The sequence below is a fragment of the Cuculus canorus genome, chromosome 12, assembly GCF_017976375.1.
Source record: "Cuculus canorus isolate bCucCan1 chromosome 12, bCucCan1.pri, whole genome shotgun sequence".
Taxonomy (NCBI): Eukaryota; Metazoa; Chordata; class Aves; order Cuculiformes; family Cuculidae; genus Cuculus; species Cuculus canorus.
In genome coordinates this window covers 5,825,241-5,846,214 of record NC_071412.1, presented here as the reverse complement: position 1 = coordinate 5,846,214, position 20,974 = coordinate 5,825,241, and the positions used below count along the sequence as shown (strand labels likewise).

Below are 20,974 nucleotides of genomic sequence, written 5' to 3'. Positions count from 1 at the left end.
GAGCAGTGGCTCGCTGCAGAGTACTGTCTCGTTAGCTCACCTCTGGGCATAACAGGTAGTTGTCACTTGCGTGGAAATGAAAACAGAAGTTAATGAACTAATTAATTCAGTCAGTGTTTAAAAATCCTTCCTTCCTATCCCCGCCCCGGTCCATGATGCCTGAGTAAACTGTGTAGAAAGGGGTCTGATTCCCCTGTGTCTCTGACTTTGAGTATATACACAGTGCTCCCTCTTCACACGGTTAGCTTTGATGTAAAGCCACTGTGTGCTGGCTACTAACTCTACCTAAATCCACTATAGGCACTCTTTGTGTAATAGGCACCTTGCTTCAGCGTGCAAGACATTTGGTTCCCAAAAACATGATAGTATGGCTAGAGTAACCACTAACCAGACATGCTGGAATGCCTGAAAGTGTCCAAGATTAGTCATTTGGCAGCAATCCTGGGGGAATGTAGCTTTACATATCCCACTCTGGACAGAAAGGTTTAGTGCTCGGGGCCTTCTGGCAGGCCTCGGTCTGACTCTTTGCCTCGCAGAGCTGAGATCAGCCATAACTACAACAGCTAGAGCTGGGGTGCGATTGCCGTGGAAATCTGGATCATTCACTTCACCAAATCTGTCTCCAGCATATTCTTTTCTTCACCAAAACCCCCACGAACTTAAACCCATTCCCACACTTGCCCTTGATTTTCTTTTTCTTTTTCTTTTTTTTTTTTCTGGATAATTTCAGCTTCTGTGTTTGTCACCTGAAAGGAAAACGCGCGTGTGGCATAAACATTGATCAGAAATCTGGTGGGTGTTTGTATGTTATACAAGAGATCAAAGGTTGGAGAAATTTCATTCTCATTTGAAGGCAGCAAAACAAGGTTACTGCAGAGCACACCTGCTATCCTCAGATATACAAATCAAGGCAAACGCAAGATCGCATTTAGATGCCACAAAGCGGGTGAGACTGAGGAGCGGCAACGCTTCTTTGGTCACTGAAGTTCGATGCAGGACTTGCATGGACAGACCTTAGAAGAGGAACTGCACCTCACTGCACTTCTACCAAGGGATCCAGTCGCCTACACGTAATGCAACCTGTTCCTTGTGCCACATCCACACCAGGAAAGAGCGCACGGTGCAGAGCCAGCGCTTTGAGCAAGGCAGCTCCTCCGAAACAGCAGCCAAGTGCTGCGCAGGGACAACTCAGGGATAACTCTCAAACAGCACAGCTAGAGCAGCGTCGCCTGCCTCGGTGTGTTTGACTCTCAAAAGAACCAATTTGCTAACTTAGTGCTGGACTGAGACACATTTAGTCCCACCAGTTCCGGCACTGGCACGCTCACCTTGAGACCACGGACCTGGGCATCACACTGCTGTGTGGCGCTGCCGTGGGCTCGGAATTTCTGCTCAGAGCTGCAGAAAATAAACCAGTTAAAACATGCAGAAACTGGCAACTGCCTTCATGTTTTTCATGTATTAAGCTGCAGAACTTTTACCAAGTACTCCTGTACTCAGGACTGCACAGATGATACTGCTCCTTCAATGTATGACATTCACGTAGCATTCCAACGGGGAAAGAAACCAGCACAAGCAAATGGATGAATGGAAAAAAAGAACTGCTTCAAGTTGATTTAAAGAAGATATTTAGTCATGCATGGGAAGGGGGGAAAAAAAAAGAGAACAGGTGACTGAAATAGAATGAAGCAATTGGAAACAGCTGATATTTGATTAAAAGAAAGATACTGTCTGGGGTGAGAAATTTAAAAGCCTTGAGTATTTTGAAAGGGCAAATTATGCATGACTTTTTAATCCTTTAAATGGTGCCAAGTTATCCAGAATCCACTCCAGAAAGGTTTCTGAAGCAGTTTATTCTAGAACTAAGCCAGAATTTTCAGCCAATTCTGGAAAATCTTATGTAGAGTCAGACTAACATTTTGTGAGCTCATGTCAATGTTGGAAAACTGCTCCATCTGAAAGCATGAGGGAATAGTTTTGCAAAGGAACCTGTGAGTGTTAGCAGGATTTTATGTTTTGCAGCAAGAAAAGGAAACTAAAATCCCTAATAGAAGAAAGAAAAAAATAGAAGGTTTGAGTTGAATTTGCTGACAGAGCCATTATTGTCTCTTCATTTCACAAAGAGTGGACAAGTTTCCTGCTGTCCTGGAAGCAAAAATAGGGGTTTCATTTACGTGAGATTTACATTAGTGCACTTTGCATACAGATGTGGAGATGGCTCCTCAGTCCTGCCCTCAGCACCTCGTGACTACAAATGTGACAAAACCTATGTTATTGCTCCAACTGGTGCCAAAATCACACTAACCAGCATTCCAAATCTCCACCAAAATGGCAACTCAGACAGCACAGTCACCTCCACCCAGTAGGAATGCAGGTGTCACAGCCCACAGGGCACGCAGCTGATGCTGTTGTAGGCACCAACAAATTACTTTGCCAATGCAACCTTTTTTTTAGGCTTTGTGTAAACTTTTGGGCACATCCAAATCTGAGGCATCCTTGTCATTCATGTTTCTGGGTCAGCAGCTGCTCTTTATGTGCCATCAGTCTCTTTTTCCAGCTCTCTCTCTTTTTGTTTTGTTTTTTTTAATGCTTTCAAAAGTTAGTGGATAAATAACGGGTATTACTTTGTCCCCTTAGTAAATCATTGGCAGACCTGGATGAGCATATATGGACATAGGCAGGACAGCAACCAGATGGTATATTACTACTTTTCATAACTTGTACTGATGTTTTGCTTCCATGAGCGTCCAAATCTTTTTAAGTCACAAGTAAGAAGTGTGCTGTAATAAGCAAATATAAAGTCAGATGCTCTTGGCTGTATAAAGCCATACGGAAGAAGAGAAGAGGAGCTATGTGAAATCCATGACATCTGGGAAACACTTTGTATATAGAATCTGAAGACAGTATACATTGCCAGCATGAGAAAATAAAAAATCATGAAGTATTATGTTAACTCACAAAATACCTTTTGTGGGAGACCAGATCTGTTTGGAAATTTAAGCCAAATTTGGGAAATGATTGTGAGCACAGGCAAAAAATTCAAACCAGATATGTATAACATATTCAAATACGTTTTGAGCAGAGAGGTTGGACTAGAAGATCTCCAGAGGTCCCTTCCAACCTCAACTATTCTATGATTCTGTGAAATGTTTTGCTTTGGTATTTTCTAAATGAAACGGTTTGGGTTTGATTTTTTCTTCTCCTAAATGAAAGGGGACAAAACCAAACAGCTTATAAAGAAGCACCAGGCATTCTGTTCAGAACTGAATAAAAACATGCTGCAAAATTTAAGAATTTTCCTCCTGAACCCCCTCAATTTTCTCCAGATGAACCTCTGCTTTTCGTTTCATTAAATCTATGGGGTTTTTTTCATATTTGAGGAGGAGGGGTTAGAGACCAAACCAGAAAAACTCACCATTCAGCCAACTCTGCTCCCAACCCCTCTTTTCTTATTCACAGGTGAGAAACTGCAAAGATGATAAATGCTTTCAGATGTACCCCTGTTTCTTCAGGGCTGAAGGTGCAGAGCAGGCATCTCTGCAGCCAACAATAACAAACACTAATGCCAGCCTTGTGCATTGCCATGGCCGTGGTGCTCCAGAGATACCTCCTCTTTCATCCGCATGCTCCTCCCTTCCAAAGCCATCCCATCAGCATCTCTCTGAGGTTGGGGAAGGAGGGACGGTTCAGATACACCCATTTCCCAAAAGATTTTTGTTCCACGGGGAAGAAGAAGTTGGTGGGGGGAAGTGTTTCTCTCTTTCATTCTTTCCCCAGACCTATTTATCCGTCGTGCGTAATTACTGGTGGAAGGGAAACTATTTGGTTAGAGAGCAGAGGGAAGTAGCACAGGGAGCACCATTGCACAACCGGCAGCCACCAGAAGCTGGTGTCCCCAGGGCTGTACAGACAAAGCAGAGCAATATTTTCCTATAAACACTAAAACCTTTCGCAGTTAACCCTTGTGCTTGGGCTGGCATGAGAATACATGACACCAGCAGATCACCAGAGACTGACTCGAGTCCATTTGGGGTCGATGACAGCTTTGGCCAAACACGTGCTCATGGCCAGCAGTGCAAAAGGTACTGCTGATGTTGCTGGAACTGACAGAAGTTGGAGGGGCATCCCAGGAACATCCCAGGGGCAGAGGGAAATGGGGTCTGAGTGCCTGCAAGTTTCGTGTCCTCTCCATGCCACATGCCTGTTGATGTTCTGGGCGTGTTTGTTAGCACACAGTCCTCCAAATGCAACTGGGACCACAGCAGTGTGACCCTGCAAAGCACAGCATACCTGCTCCACTACAAAACAGCTTTTGCCGAGGTAGCCAGGGCCCAGGGGACCATTTACCTGGCTTAATACTAAAGATCTTAGAGCTATCAGCTAAACCTCTGGCTCATCTAAGTATTTCAGTCTCTGACAGAACTTGTCAGAATTTCCATCCAGCAAACTTTCTCTGAAGAAAAATTACTACTAAGGCTTTTATTACTCTTATCAAGAAAATGCCTATCCTGACTATTTAAAAAAAAAAAAAAAAGTAAATTTCAAAACCACAGGGGTTTTTTTGCTTTGGTTGGTTGATTGTGGGGTTTTTTCCTCTTCTCTTCTCTTCTCTTCTCTTCTCTTCTCTTCTCTTCTCTTCTCTTCTCTTCTCTTCTCTTCTCTTCTCTTCTCTTCTCTTCTCTTCTCTTCTCTTCTCTTCTCTTCTCTTCCCTCCCCTCACCTTCTCTTTGCTTCTATCAGGAATAAAAAGGAAAAGCAAGTGTGTGGAGGGGGCAACAGAGCCCACAAAGTGCCCTTCTGTACCCAAAAGCTGCTCTGGGCACTGCAGCATGTTACTGTGCCACTAGCGAGAAGCTGGTTTGCTCTGCATTCTGCCAAAGGTCTATACTGTAGTCACATAGGAATGAGCCCATTCAGCTCCGAGGCTATGATCAGTAGCTTCCTTCTGGCCCATTTAGTCTACAAAGAAAAACAAGTCAGGGTCTGGTTATGTATCCTGAGAAGAGGTATCTGGAGAACTGCTTTCACTTGACTACATGGTCGACTCGAATTCTCTGTGCGCCCTGTGTTATTTAAGGAATAAACGGTTAGAGCTGTGATCAGCACCTGCTACGAGCTATGGGAGTTGATTTGCAGCCTGATTCTCAGGACAGGGCTTGTACACGCATCAAGGGAAAACGTCAAACCCCCATTCCACTCCGATCCCTGCTGCTGGTAAAATACCACTGCTGTGCATTTGCGCAATACCACTGTTTCTCCACATTTATCAAAAAATCTCAGACCGCTACTGCAAACACGAAGGAGCTTCACCACACCGAGGAGAGAGGTCGGGATTGGTACGAATAGGGGAACAGGCAAAGAGTGAGAAAAATGCCAGCCTTAGGGAGAGGAGGCAGTGGAGCTCAGCTCATCATATTAGCACTTGTTTGATCACACAGCGACACTTCAGCACAAAGAAAACCAAATCTCCATTATAATGTCACGTTTTTGGACTAGGCTCCCACTTATTAATTTCTATTGATTGACACGTGGAACAGCACACTTTGATCATCTTGTTAATCAGGTATACTTGCAGCAATATGTGACGCAGTTTCAATAAGCCAGGTTAAGTCCTTGTGTACACAAGGAAGCTATTACAAGAAAAGGCAATGATGAAACTACTTTTTTGCAAGAAGTAACCAAAGACTGAGTGCTTTATATGCTTTGGAAAATTTCACTTCATTTGTATGATTTTTCTTGACTTTCTGCTTAGCATGACAAGGTTTTATCCCTCCAGCTGTGACCGGTTTGTCTTGAAAGTCAAGATTTTGCAAGCCGGAATGCCCCAAGGCTCTAAGCTTGCAGGGAACTGAGTAACTTGTTTCGAGGGAGCATCTCCTGTATCCAGTGTGTTTTGGTCATCGAAAATACTAACCACTCTTGAGGCTACTGCTTAGAGGCACAGTGGTTTTTGGCAGACAGGACTGCTGAGTTACCATACCCCTGTCACATGCTTCAGAGAAAAAGGTCCTTCCTCCCCAAGGCACCAAAGGAGGAGACCCAGCACTGCCACAGATAAAGCCCCGGTATCAGATGGGGCGTCCCAGCTCCAGATGGGCACCTCACTGCTCGGCTGACCCCGCTGACCAACCTCCCAACAGAATTACAGTTGCAAAAGCAGCTGACTTGCAGAGACACTGATCGGTCCCAGCTCCCAGTGATAGCAGCAGGGACTATGAGCACTGGGGTACTGAAAAATCAGAGCAGTGACACCAACCCATGCCTATCCCCCACTTATGAGTGTGGCTCAGCCTCTTAGGGACCGTAACTGAGTCTTTATGAAGCCCTTGGATGGGTTTTACTGCAAAACAAAGCTAAGAATGAACACGCACGATTACACCAGGACAATAGCCTAAACTTAACAATCGCTTCCTGTAATTGTCTAAGGCAGCCTGTAGACCAAAGAATTGTCTCATGATAAATCCTTGTTCGTCATTTACCATCATTAATCTATACTGTCAGAATGAATTAGGTGCAGAGGAGCGTGTTAATTACAATGCAGATGACACTCTAGCTTTAATTATCATGACTTCAAAGTAAACAGTGCCAGTTAATCAACTTCAAACACCATAAATGGTTGTGGGAGGAAAGCGTTATTCAGCAGACGGTGCCAACGTCCAGCTTGCAGGGTCTGCAGTTACAAGGCTGGCATTATATCATTACTTTTCCAAATTGCTCTCTATTCCTATCCACATTAGTCGGGTCTATGGGACACTTTTTCCACTGCCTATGACATGTCTTAAATTAGGGGTGACCAATTTTGTCAACATGTAGCAACCTAGCTTTATTTATAGAACACTTCAGATTAAACAGCAAAAGCTCTCACTGTCCTTTTATGCCTTTTCATTCTGCACTTAACAGCTACTTATTCATTTTACTTACCAACTAGGTCTATGTTTGTGTAGCTTGTGGTTCCCTTTTCAATATTATTTTATGCCATTTTCTGGAGAGCTAGGATCATGGAATAAACCTAAACACCTGGACAGTTTGTAAGGCACTGGGAGAGCAGCTAGCATTGTTGCAGAGGCCCTCAAATCCTGTCAGACCAAATGTAGCCCTTTAGTTATTGTAGGACCTGAGATAAATCTTTCAAACCCCACCAGTCTGCTCCTGAGATTCTCCATACGGTTCTCAGCAGGTAGGTTGACTGCTCGCTCTGGCTGCTATCAGTGTTAGGCTCCTCCAGAGGAGAACGGATAAAGTTGTTCTCTGTATCTCCTGCAAACAGGACAAGAGAAGGTGGGCTCACACAGTACGGAGACAGCATGGGAAGAAGAAACATTCTAATGCTAAAGCTACCAAAGTGTTGGTGCAGGCTGCCCAGCGAGGCTGCAGGGTCTCTAGCAGCAGAGGCTTTGAGAAGCTGGGGTATCATGGGCTCATGTAGCCTCTGGGGTGCTGGGCATCACTCCCATGCATTTCCCACTGCTTGATACACCTCCTGAAAAAAACAATCTCAATTTTTCCCTGAAGCTGCTGTGCAAAATGCAAAAGCCTGAGGAGACACAAGTAGCCTGTGAAATGTCCTCTTTTGCTCTCTCAAAGAGAGCAAACCAAGGAAATAAGGAGTTACAGAAATAAACCAATAAAGTAAAATTAAAGTGGGGAATTTAATCACTCAGGAGATGGGAAATTCAAGGCTATGGTACCCATGGCAACTACTATTTGTCCACAGTGTATGGAACATTAACCTTAACTCCACATGCGGAAACAGAAAAAAATTATGGGACATACCACGTATGAATGCATATTTCATGCAGAGGGTACTCTGTGAGGGCTGCCGTGGAAACAATAATTAAATTTCCTGACTGCACAGCAGGTAGGTTCATGCACAAGTAGCTCTTCTGAGACACGCGCTAACGTCAGCAGAGAGAGCTCCCAGCTCATCCCCACAGTTTAGGCAGGGAAAATCCAAGGTCTCAGTTTGGCCACAGTATCATGTCCTGCCTTATAAGCTTCTGGCTGCTGTTTGGATTTTGTTTTGAAAATTGCCATCTGTTGATTTAGGGAATGTCATGATATTTCATTCAGTTGTTTGGGTCAACAAGATTTCTGCACTTCTTGTATGTTTTCCTTTTAAGCAACGAAGGCAACATTTGTTGTTCAACAAAGCAGAAGTCCAATTCTTGCTGGGTTTATTCAAATGTGAGAACCAGATTATTGCCGAGTTAGACACCAAACAAGTTATCATAACATGAGAGAGTTTTACACTTGCCTTGAGCTGAATTTTAACCCCAGGCTGGGTGCTGAGGAGTCAAATTACTTACAGAAGGAGGCAAACCAAAGCCAGTCATGCAGACGGTAACTCTGTGGATAGAACTGTTGTCCTTAAAGTCTCAGTTTTTACATGACTTTGGACAATTGCTGACTGGCATATCTGCTTTTGCTAAAATTTGGCAAACAAGAATTTATGAATATAGAAGCCAACATTAGGAAAATGAGAAACAGTTGAGAAGAGCAATTGCTGTTGTGGATCTATTTAAAGAAGAATCAGCTTAACAATAATTACTTCTATCTTTTGTCACCACCATGGGACTCAGGAGCAGGCGGTCTGCTTGGTTATGACCTCCCCACAGCCTGACTTTGGAGGTGCTGCCTGCTATCTCCTCCCAGGGCCACTGGTAGGTTGAGGAGAGGCAGAAACCCCTCATCCCACGAGGGAGGGAGGGGTGTCACTGCTGCTGACCACAACCTGGCTGCACACCTTCCCTGGCACCCAAACCCAGCGTCTCCCACACTGAAGCTTTCAGCAGGGGGGTCGGAGCTTGGCTCTGCTCATCGCTCTTAATAAACCAGTTTAACACATCCGCAGCACCGGCTGGCGTAGCTCAGCTCTGACCTCTATCACCACGCCACAGGCTGACAGGGCAAGGACAAAATGCAATCGCTGGTGGAATCAATGAAGTAGCAGCGTTCTCCTGGGCAGGCTGCGATGCCCGTGTGCGGTGGGTGGGTGACTGTGCGGGTTCCCCATCCCCGTTTGGTGCCTCCCGCAGCCTGGGCAGCTGGGGCTGTTGGCGCAGGTGAAGCTCCCTGCAGAGGCAAGGAGGGCAGCTGTATGAAATGCAATAAAACTATCCTTCTGAGCAGCAGTGTCCTCACGCGATACTGTGCCAGAGGGCTTCCATCCAGTAGTTTTGAACGTATTTTACCCAGTCAAGGCCACATTTATCTAGCAGCAGTTCAAAGCGCGAGGAGATCTCCCACAGTGGAGAAGATTGGTGTTTCTTACACCTGCTCTTCAAAATAAGAGTGCTCACATGAACTCCCTCTGCCAGAAAACCATCCCAGGGCTGTCCCAGACCACGGCCAACAAGAAAAGCTGATGGTGCACAGCCTAATTCATACCCATAACCTGCAGATGCAGTGAGCAGAAAACAGCGGTGTCTCTCCACAGCTGACTTAGTGGCCATGGGGTGCCCACAACATGCCCTGTGGGCCACCCACTGCTCAAACACACACTATTCCATGTTCTGCCCACTCTGCTCCTCCTTCTTGGAGTCTCCGAAAACCTTAAAGTTAGCTCTGAAATGGAAACTGATGGCCTCACAGCAGTCGCCTCACAGGCATGAAAGTTCCCACAGGACCATAAAAGCCAGAAAGACATCTTTTTACATGAAGGGAAACAAGTATAAGGTAGACTTCTTGCAAATACCCGCTGAGACTCCCAGGAGAGGGGTACCAAGGTCAGAAGAGCTGAATAAGAACCATGTTGTTTGCCAGCACCCTTCACACAACATCCCACTCCAGGGAAGAGGAGTGGTCCCAACAGCAGCGCTGCCCTTCGCTCCTAGAAATGCAGGCACTCTTCTCCAGTAGGGTTTGCCATCGCTTGTGCAAACTCCAGAGCAGGCTCACAAGGGCTGGGCTGAAATCAGCAACCTCATTTCCAGAGAGCTGTTAGTAAGCTTGGACTCTTCTCACTGTAAGCATCTTAAATATGAGCTACTCCTCACCAGGAAGAAATCAGGATTTGATACTGCACAGTAACGAAGAGCTGAACAAGCCAGATCTTGAAATATGGCTGCATATGTTTTCACAGAAGTCATGGCAGGTTCAGGAATTAATCTGGCCAGACACCATCGTGATATCTGTACGCTAATCTATGTTAAGGCAGATTTGAATGCTGCTGAAAAATCCCTCCCTCCAAATGATTTCCATTTCTGAATCTCTGACGTGCTGTTTATGGAAAGAAAAACAAGTGCAGCGGTGAGGTAAATGTGTTTTTTAATGCATTACTGTTACCTTTAACAGCTTACGGTAATGACTTTACCACCCATATTTATTGCTAATCCAGATCAGCGCTGGAGGGGGAGGAGGAATAATTTCTGCCGCAAAGTTTGTGCTAAGTCAAAGCATTGTTTTTTCCTCATCACGTGAAAGCCATAGCCCAGGCAGGCTTATTTACAGACTGGTAATGGCTAGAAGTATCCCTTTTCTAGGAGTTTGCTCTTGTTTCTCCCAAGCGCTCGCATTTTAACTGGCACCACTTCTGTGGAGTGGAAAGTGCAGCCGGAGCTGCAACAGAGCAGCAGAATTGAAGCGTCCAGCAAGCTCCGCTGAACTTGTCTTTGAAGAGTTTCCTCAAAAGCAGCACAAGCTACTCCGCCAATTGATTTTTCCAGCCTGCAGCTACAGAGCAAAGCGTGGCTGTGGACCTGTGTCAAAGGTACATTTGTTAACACATTTTCCCCGGAGTGCTAATTAACATTTACATCAAATAACTATGAGAGTGAAAATGCTCCAACATAAATGCACTGCAGGGAAACTCAAGGAGCAAATTCTCTCTCTCCCCCCACATGCGGTGTACTGTTTGCCCTTCAGGAGCCGGTGAAATTCCAGTTTGTTTTGTAATCTTCTGTTCTCTAAAATCAGATATTTCTACAAGTTAATAACTAACCAGCTTCTTTTTATTTAAAAACCTACAAGTGCGTTTCGAATTCTATGAAAGCAGAGCCCTGCTGGCGCTGGTGCGAGCCAGCCCACGTGCACGGCTGCGTGCTGAGTCACAGCAGCCTCCTTACACAAAATGACAATAGTTTATAATAAACAGAAATAAAAGAACATCAACACTCTTTCACTTTGCCCCCTGAAACAGGATCGAACCCTCTCAAACTAAAGACGAAGATAGGGAACGCAAACACAAGCGTTTGTAGCTGGATCTTCCGTTGCCACATTTTGGGACTATGACAAAGAGGTTCTAATGAGTAACATTTGTACCCGCAAGAAGATCCAGGCAAAATTATTTGCAAACACAAATTTGCACTTCAAAAAATATGATGGCAGTTGCTGAGCGGCTGATTAATGAGCTATTCTTGATATTGTTTCTCAATACTTATTGAGAAAAATGTGCTTTCACATCGAAGTAAAATTTTTAAGACTGCAATAACTTAAATATGAGAAAAAATCCTGTAGGTCATTTTTCCCAGAGGAAAAAGAAAAAGGTTTTCTAGGTTTTAAAGGAAAAACTAGAAAATCCCAGGTTTACAGAAGGAAATTTATATTCTATGAACCATGAAACAGTAGTACGTAAAACTTCGCCTATTCTGTGAACATTTAGGGCATGAGAAAATGCATATTAGCATTCAATGTATTTTCTCCTGTCACAACCACACATCCTGCCCAGATGCCAATAAACCCAAATCTCAATGTCTAAAGAAGTGCCAATATTCTTTAAACAAGTTATACTTGCAGATGTAGAAAACTTTGACTGAGCAAGGGATGCAGCTGTACGCTACATTCAGAAATCAGCTTCTAAATCTCTGCCTCCACAGAAATCAGGATCTGAGATGAATAATATATGCTAAGAAAACACAGACGTTTTGATTGCAAACTGGTCTAGAGTTCTGTGAACATATTTTGTTATTGTTGCCCACTTGCCAAATATTTGGGTGAATAATTTTCAGCCTCAGTGTTTACAAACTGCTCTCATTGTTTCGTCCCCCTTTTTTTTTTCCCTTTTTTTTTGAGTGTTGTTTGCCTCTGCCTTTTAATTGGAAATCCAACTTTGTAAACAAGAAAATTAAAATAGCAAACAGTAAATGCCAAAGCAATGCTAGTTTGTTGTTGTTGTTGTTGGAGATACTCAAGTGAAGGACCTGAGGCACTAATGAAAACGACAGTCTGGGCAGTACTGAGGGAGATGCACCAAGTGATCAATGCTGAGCAGATGTCCCAACAGGACAAGGAGATTGTGTTTCTGTCCCTTCGGCAGCTCTTGAAACAAAACGTATTTTCATTAGCTCCACACATTTCTGTGTTCATTAAGAATATTTTTTTAATGAGTAGCAAACACTCAGATATTTTGCAGATCGCCAGTTCCCTATGTTCTCTGTCTTAATTTCCAGCAACTCCTATCAAAAAAAAAGGCAATTTGGGGCTGAAATCTTAACTGGTATATTCCTGACACGATCTCCCAGAGACTCTTTCTCCAAAGCATGAATGTCTGGACTGAAATCCTGCCCTCAGCACAGGCAACAGCAAAACTTTCACCAGTCTCCTCCAAAATTTGTAGAGACAAAAAAACCCCACGTATTTTTAGGGAACCCAAAATGAAGATAGAATGCCCAGCTCCCAAAAAACACACATCGTTTAATCTCATGTCACAGGATGAGATTAATATAAACATGCTAACCTGTCCAAATTGGAAATCTTACAATTTTCAAGCACAGGAAACAACAAGGTTTTTTTTTTTCAGGCAGGATGTCAGACTTACCCCTGTGGTTATATGTGAGCTGAGGACAATGTTGTTACATGAGATCAAATTACAAACACAAGCAAAGAGAAAACAATCTCTGAACGTCACTGTTCGAGATTTGACAAGAAGCACAGCTGACCCATTAGGAAGGTTAAACGCTCTCGAGTCAGCTCTGGGAGGATATAAGGAGTTTGCTTCTGGACATCGAGTTCCATGCAGTTAAATTGTCAATTTGTTTGCCCAAGTTAATGCTTATCTTACCCTATGCTTGCTGCGGTTTTTACTAAGCGCGTTTGACCTGCAAATCTCAAAGCAGTGGCTTTGCTAAAATTGTAAGAAGTTTCTGGATTTTCCAAGCACTTAAGAAAACTATTCTGGTACTTTCCACCGCACAGAAACCTGTATTTACTCAGATATTTGAAACTTCCAGTGAGGTGGATGACAGTCGCTTAGCCACACACATTACCATTTCATTTCTATTTCTAATGTTTAGCACAGCCTTGCTCTGAGGAATTTCTGAAGTTGTTTACAAAGGCTGATGCAGAGGTTGTGTTCAGTCTGGTCCAAGGGCAATGGTTTACTGAAGTCACTTGTAAACAGCAGAAAGAGATAATATTTTCTGTAACTGGGGGGAAAGAAAAAAAAAAAAATAGTCCTCACCTTGCACCAAGGACCATTAGAAACAGGTCTGGTTCCCAAAATATCTCCTCCTTCATTTTCTTCCATGTCTGATTCGTTGAAAAACTTTTGTTTGCAATGAAAACCATTAGATCACCCTCTGGGCAGAACTAAAGCAAACCATGCAGGCTGCAGTATCCCAGTCTGCCAAAGCCCTGCAGTTAGCCGCACGCCCGTTTTATGGTCACTGGTCTAATCCAAGGTTGCAGATCCTGGTTCCTTGCTGGGTTTCACAGAGCTTGGCCTTCCTTTCAAGCCTTGATAACTCCTCTTGTCAGGCATTTATCTCCCTCAGACCTTCCTTGCAGATCCAGGCTTTCACATAACGAATGGGAAGTGTTTAGGGCTTCCCGGGCACTATAGGAGAACGGACAGTGAACCTCTGATCATCTCAGGAGAAGCCTGGCAATGGAGTGCAATACATGGCCACACCTCTCTGCTGCCAGAGCTGGCCTAGACCATAAAACCAGAAGCAAGGTCACCCAGCAACCAGCCATTCCACGTCACTACGGTAATAAAGCCAACTTACATTCGACTTATTGCTTCGGTAGATAAATATTTTTATTAGATGAAAGAAATCCAGAGAAGATGGCGAGAGGCTGGCTGCTCTGAGCCGAGATACGTTGGTTTTGATTGATACCTAGCTCTGAGCGTACATTTGTGGGCCGCGTACTAAATCACAAAGCTCTGATTGCAAATCCTGTTGGGGTCAAACCCTGAAGCATTTCTCCCCGAGGGTGAGCAGACCGGCGGGCTGGGTCAGTGGGTAACCCCTGCAGCGGAGTCCATGAACTCCCACCCAGGGGCCAGCAAGGCTCCCATCAGCCACGTGCTCAGCTTAAAAAAAGTTTCACTCTCAAAATTTTATGTAAAATAGGGATAAATTTACAAAATAGCCCTCAGTTCCCTGCCAGAGCCTGTAAAAATCAGGCTACACCATAAGGCTGCCTAAGGGAGCTTTCTTAAGCAAAAGTGTTCTTTTTCTCAGGCTGTGGAGCAACAACGAACCTAAAGGAGGACACTCAGAAAGTGGCATTTCTCTCCCAACACACCTGAGGTGTTACAGAGAAGATCTACAATAAATATAAATAAAAGCAGGTAATGAAAGATTGATCCTCTTTGTTCTGTTTACACTGCGTATCAGGCAGTGCCATTGCAGATAGCTGCAGCCCTAACGTTTCAAAACTGCCTGTGATCTCTGGCATCTATTTAAAGGCACACATGGCTTCATTTTCAGGGCAGCTGTTTGCTCCACTCGGAAAAGACCTCTCTTTAAGAATCCCCAAAACTGGGGAGCCCAGGGTCACTGGCTACTCTGGAAAAGTAAGGCCATTTTTTCCTCTCTCTATATGTGACCTTTCTTGCTGACAGTTCTTTATAAATACCTATATGGCAGGAGAAAAACTTTTTTTTTTTTTTTCAGTGGCAATGGGGTAGAAACATTAACGTTAATTCTGTCAAAATATGAAATATTTTAATCATACTGGCAGCATCATTTAAACTTAGCAGTACAGGGATCTGATTTTTAGACCTCCTTCTGCCACTAAAGCAGAAATTGCATAAGTGATTCGCTCAGGATCACATGCTCGATTCATCTTTTCATTAATCAAATTGGATTTCAAGAGATATTTCTCAGCGGTTTAATTAAGATTGGTCTTTAAGGAGTTTGAGATTACATTTTACAAAATCATCAGTAACTAGAAGTGTCTGTCTGGGCTATGACATGCATAATTACAGGCCCTCAAACACCATGAGCAGTGTGTGCCAGGTGTACACATAGCTGATTACATGTTTATTTCAAAGCAGTGAAGTCAAATGCAACAACCAAAATAGGCAAGAAGCCTAATGGCACAGGTGTCTTTTTATGGAGAGACAGCAAACTAAAGGATATGAGTGTGGGTTTGGAAACCAGCAACCTGGTCTGTCTTTGCCATCAATTCTGTGATTTCAGGAGGTAAATCAAAACCTCTGTGCCTCAGTTTCCCCACCTGTGCCATGACAGTAGCAATACTCAGCACTACTCTCTCACAAGAGCAGCCTGCACTGAAAATATCCAATGTCTTCATCAAAACCTGCATCTCTGTCTACTGACACAGAGATGAATCCTATCATTTGCCCACACGAGCCCAAGGAAAAGCAAAGCTGATTTATCCCTACGGCCTGATACCATCCCAGCCTTCCCCCAGCGGGCAGCACAAGCCTATGGTCCTTGGGGTCCCAGGCACACGCTCATCCCACCGCCCCATCACAGCTGGGCAAGTTTTGCCTAGTTTGGAATAAATTCAAGGCTCACATGAGCTCACTGCCCAACCCAAGAGATAACCAGCTGAGATACTCCCATCCCGGCTGCAAGATGCTGCACGCAGACTGCCGCTACAAATATTCACCAGGTTTAGATCTCACTTTCTGTTATATCCAATGCCTGGGTCAGTTTTCTGAAAGCCAAAGAGCTTTCACAGCACAGAAGTGTCTCCGGAGCTGATCCTGGCTCAGATCCCTGGGCGGATCCGTGGGGTGCCTTTGGCCAGCCCTGCCTGCCCAGCCAGGAGGAGGCTTAGCCTCAGGCAGGCTGTGAGACAGGGAGCAGAGGGGAGGCCACTACACCAATCCTTGCCCAATGATTCCCAAAGGTTGTTTATTACAGCAGCATCAAGGACTCTGTTTTGCACCGTTCCTTTTATTCTCTCGGGCAAAAATCTCTGATCGCTAATTGCCTGCTGAATTTTAAGAGAGCAGGCAAGGGGCCTGCCTGAAACACCAAGTTGCTTTGCATTTTGTTTTTTCTCTGGTTTCTCTTTACAGGTCACCCATTCAGTGACACATTAGCTATGTCCCAGAGCAGGCGGAACCAGCCCTCTGGAGTTTGCTTGCGTTAAAAAGCAAGCAAAAGTGCTGTATCTCATTATCCACGTAGGTGTCCGTGCTACGTCTTCTGCTTTGATGACATTCTGTGGCAGTAATTTTCACAGTTTTTCTGGGTTTGAATTGGCCATTTCCTAACTTAAAACAGAGCAATCAAAGGAACCGCTTTCCCCCCACACACAGCATAACGTAAGATAAACTTTCCTACGGTTGCTGCGGAGAAGCAAACTCACAAAGTATTCAGCTTCAACCTTTAGTGTAAACCAGACATCTGTTCTGAGTTGTGTCCGATCGCAGGAAGGATAGCCCACAGCTTGGTTTACTCCAGACTAATTTAGGAAATCAGGACTCTCCCCATGGATTAGTCACCAGCTTCCTGGGCTGTGACAGCCCAGACACATTTGTCTCTGCAGCTCAGTGGTTTTCCCCTGTAAAACGAGGGTGACAGCTCTTCCCTGCCTCACAAGGTGACTTGCGGCTGGAGGATATAGCCCCGATCCCAAAACAGAAACTCCACTTTGCCGTCCGTTTGTACATCTGCAGTCCTGATGTCGAAGCCCACCGGGAAAGGAAAGAAAGGGAAAAAGAAAAGAGAAAGTGCAGACAGGTCTAAAGATGGCTTTGAAGGACAGCCCAGGAGTGGAGATCAGGAAACGAGAGCTGTAATTGCAGCTGGGTATCAGTTTCCTTTTTTATTTCAGGAGAACCTATAGCGTGGTGCAGTTTTTCCCTCAGAAAAGAGACAGGAACACCACCTAAACTCTGCAGGAGAGCAGAGGGAGCTGTGAAATGGAAGAGGCCATGGAGACAAAACAACTTTTTGCATTTCTAATGCAGAGACAAGTAGAAAGCATCGTGAACAGGTCTGAAATGACTGTTATTTCTTCTGGACCGGCAGGGAAAACTAAAATCTATTTCTCATTTTGTTTCCTAAGGAAATTGCACTGTATTACTCGTGGGCTCTGCCCGAGTTCCTGCCATACAGCCAGCTTCAAGCAAACTCAATGGAGAGGTGATGTCGGGTTCAGGAGGTCTGGCAGACAGAAGAGGTCCTGCAAATGCCCTGCAGAGCACAGGGCTCCCAGACAACTCACACCATCCACAAGAGCCACGGGAGAAGGTGCACCAGAGGGAAGCTGCCAGTGCTACAGAGATGGTACATGTGGCTTCAGGCTGAGGGCAGGTTTATTCCAAGCTACCCCAAACCTGGTGATGCTGGGACAGTACACCCTGACACTGTTCATGGTTCACCGAGCTGGATATTCAGCTGAACACACGGTGGGTGCAAGCATCAAACCCAGACCTCGGGTCCTACGAGTCTTTGACTGGAGCCCTGCTAAGGCTGTCTGTTATAGAGACTGCCCTGGCCTGTCCGTAACAAGCTGCTGCCACAAGTAAACGTGTCAGAACAGGTTAATCGACATCCCAACGTAACTTTAACACTATTAGTCAACATTAAACAAAGGTTTAAGTTTTTTTCCTTCCTGAGATAAGCTGCAAGGCAGACATCAGGGCTGCTGTGAGAAAACATGGACTCTTGGTATCATGAAATAAACCTGTTCGTTCCAGTTAGAAAAGGTCTGTGAGCTGAATTTGGGCATCAAGGTATCGCAGAAATGACTGCATCTTGGAAACCATTGCAAAGAGGTTAGATTTGGGTATTTCTTAGGCATACCTGGAATGTTTGGCCATTATAAATCTCTTCTTGTTCAGGAAAGAAATCTCTTTTGCATCATACTGTGCTTATCTTTCAGCAGAAGATGGGGCAGGATCTGAATATGCTGGTGTTTGCACCAGCAATGGTGCGGTACAGCCTGTCTCTTAGCTTCACAATGAAGAAAATGAGCTGCAATTGTGAAATCATTGCCTTACGATTGATAAGGACAACCACTGCAGTCTCCTTCCTCCTCTTCTTGGCCAGTCCCACGTACCACACATTACTGAATATATAGAAAAGAGAACAGCAATGTGATTGAAATATAAACAGACAGAAGACATCTGTAGAAGGCAGATTATTTATCTTCATGTCTCATCTGATTTTCTCTTTCACCATGGCCAAGTAACTCAGTCCTTGCAATTCACTATTTTCTCCTTTTGTGACTGTATTTACCTTCCTCCTGACAGCCTTCGGGTTCTCGCAAGCAATGAGACTTTGTGAGTAGGATTGGGTGGAAGGAGCTAGAGAGACCCGTCCTTTCAACGCAAAGTAATGGCAAGTACATTGAAGAAAGTGCTGCAGGGGACTCTTTTGGAAGGCCTTTGCTTTGCTATACAGAAGAATGGGGTTTCTCCTTACCTTGATTCAAATCAAGACAGTCATCCACGTTTCACCCTTCCTTTCAGAACTCCCTGCGGCACCACAAACACCTTGCAATGTGAGATCCCAAGAGAAATCCAGCCCACCACAAGACCAAAGGTATTTGCTTAAGACTTTCTTGCCCAGCAAGGAAAGGCAGATGTATACAATTCCTCAGTCTTCAAAACTCATGATTCTTGGGAACAGCAAGCCCACACACCCAGAAAAAGTCACTGTTGCCTCTACCATACTGAAGGATGTAATGACTATTTTTCTCCATGAGAGTAAAAGCCTGTGGAAATGGTGTCACCAGCAGGTCCAGGGAGGTTATTCTCCCTCTATACTCAGCACTGGTGAGACCGCACCTCGAATACTGTGTTCAGTTCTGGACCCCTCACCACAAGAAGGATGTTGAGGCTCTGGAGCGTGTCCAGAGAAGAGCAACAAAGCTGGTGAGGGGCTGGAGAACAAGTCTTACGAGGAGCAGCTGAGAGAGCTGGGGTTGTTTAGCCTGGAGAAGAGGAGGCTGAGGGGAGACCTTATTACTCTCTACAACTACCTGAAAGGAGGTTGTGGAGAGGAGGGAGCTGGGCTCTTCTCCCAAGTGACAGAGGACAGGACAAGGGGGAATGGCCTCAAGCTGCACCAGAGGAGGGTCAGGTTGGATATCAGAAAAAAATTCTTCACAGAAAGAGTCATTGGGCACTGGAACAGCTGCCCAGGGAGGTGGTCGAGTCGCCTTCCCTGGAGGTGTTTAAGGAACGGGTGGATGAAGTGCTGAGGGACATGGTTTAGGGAGTGTTAGGAATGGTTGGACTCGATGATCCAGTGGGTCCTTTCCAACCTGGTGATTCTGTGAATTTTTTTTTATATAAAGTATTTATGTAAAATACTGACATCATAAAATGTTAAGTAATGGTACTTTTAGCAATATTTTTTTTTAAATTGTCATTACTTCATTCCTTCCTGTTCTCCGTGGATGTCACACACACAGTGGCCATCATACTGTTAACTTGTCAACTACAGAAAAAGCTAATAATCGGGGTATGATTTTTGCATGAGCTGTGTAACACCAGCTGGGATCACTGAACTGTGTCTCCTTTGAATACAGTTCAGTGTTACAGCTAGCTAGAGCCCAGCTCTCTCTACCCAGCATCCCTACGAACATCAAGCAAGTGACCTAACACAGTTATTTCAGTGCCTTGTTGGCTCAGAAGCAATATAGGGAAAAGAGTAAAGAGGACAAATCGTGTTTGAATTTAAATTTGCTGCTCAAAAGCACATCACTGATGTACTAGCAAGAGGAGATTACAATTTGCAGAAGAAATAATGTTGCAATTCACAAGCAATTGCTGCGTCTGTAGAAACTTAAATTGTGTTTTGTCCTAATGGCTTGGAATTTCTTAAGGGTAATGTGAATTGCTTCCAGTTCCTCTTAACTCCTGATTCTTCCGAGCACATTTTATATTTCAAAGAGTTAGCAGTATATTTTCATTAACAGAAGGAAATATTCTGAACAGTAATCTGAGGGAACAGGAACTGCTGAGATAAACCACAGAAATCTCACCTGTATTGCAGTTCAATAAAATACCAACATTTGATTTTAATTGCCTGTGGAGAGGGAGGCATAACCGAACCCCAATGCAGGATTTAAAACAATGAAACAATGGGGAATGGCCTATAAACGTATGCCTTTGAGGCCACAGTTTTAAAATTAATGGCTATGTCAATACATTTTCTATGGTACTCAGCCCATGTGAGGGAGGTTTCAAAGGGCAGAGATCAATCCTTATTTGGCCCTAATGTCATTTCTGGCCCCCTGTGCAAGCCTAAACAAAGCAGCCAGCCCTGAAGTCTGTGTCCTTCTACTCCACAGCGATTGCTTTCACATATGTATTAATAGGTATTTTTGATACTGGGAAGAAGTACTTTATGTATGATCAAATAAATTATACTTAGCGGGTGAAAAGTACTTTGAGGTGTTTTCAATCACTTTGATCAAAATGTCAACAGGAACAACATGAATAAACAAAAATTGTTCTAAAACTTCCCTTAGGGTAGGCTGGAAGAGAGCCGATGACACCACAGCAGCCCTCTTGAACTCTGCTCTCATAGGGATTTGCCAGCACTTCCAAGATAAATTTTGCTATTTGGCGTCAGGATGCAGCTTCACTTGTTCTAGAGTGGGTGGTCCCCGAGGTGTCCGTGCTGGCCAAACCCTGGGATAGGGGGCACTGACTGCTGAGAGCTCTGCACGAGCTGAGGGGGGTCCTGGCGTAGGACAAGGCCACCATGGACCAACAAGTGGGCGTTTGGCCCCATGACTCTGTGCAAACCAACAAATAGGTTTTCAAGCTCATTGCCAGACTGTGGTTTTGGGAAGGGGTTTCCAACCAGGCATT

General features: G+C 44.5%; 1 protein-coding gene across 1 annotated transcript in view; it reads right to left on the bottom strand.

Annotated features, from left to right (window-relative positions):
- PDE8A (phosphodiesterase 8A) overlaps positions 1–13,794 on the bottom strand; it is a 158,817-nt gene extending 145,023 nt beyond the window's left edge. The window contains exon 1 of the mRNA XM_054078152.1: positions 13,397–13,794. Coding sequence (XP_053934127.1) covers positions 13,397–13,462 — 66 coding nt within the window. The 5' untranslated portion in view covers positions 13,463–13,794. The remainder of the gene's footprint in view (positions 1–13,396) is intronic.
- Positions 13,795–20,974: the final 7,180 nt, after the last annotated feature.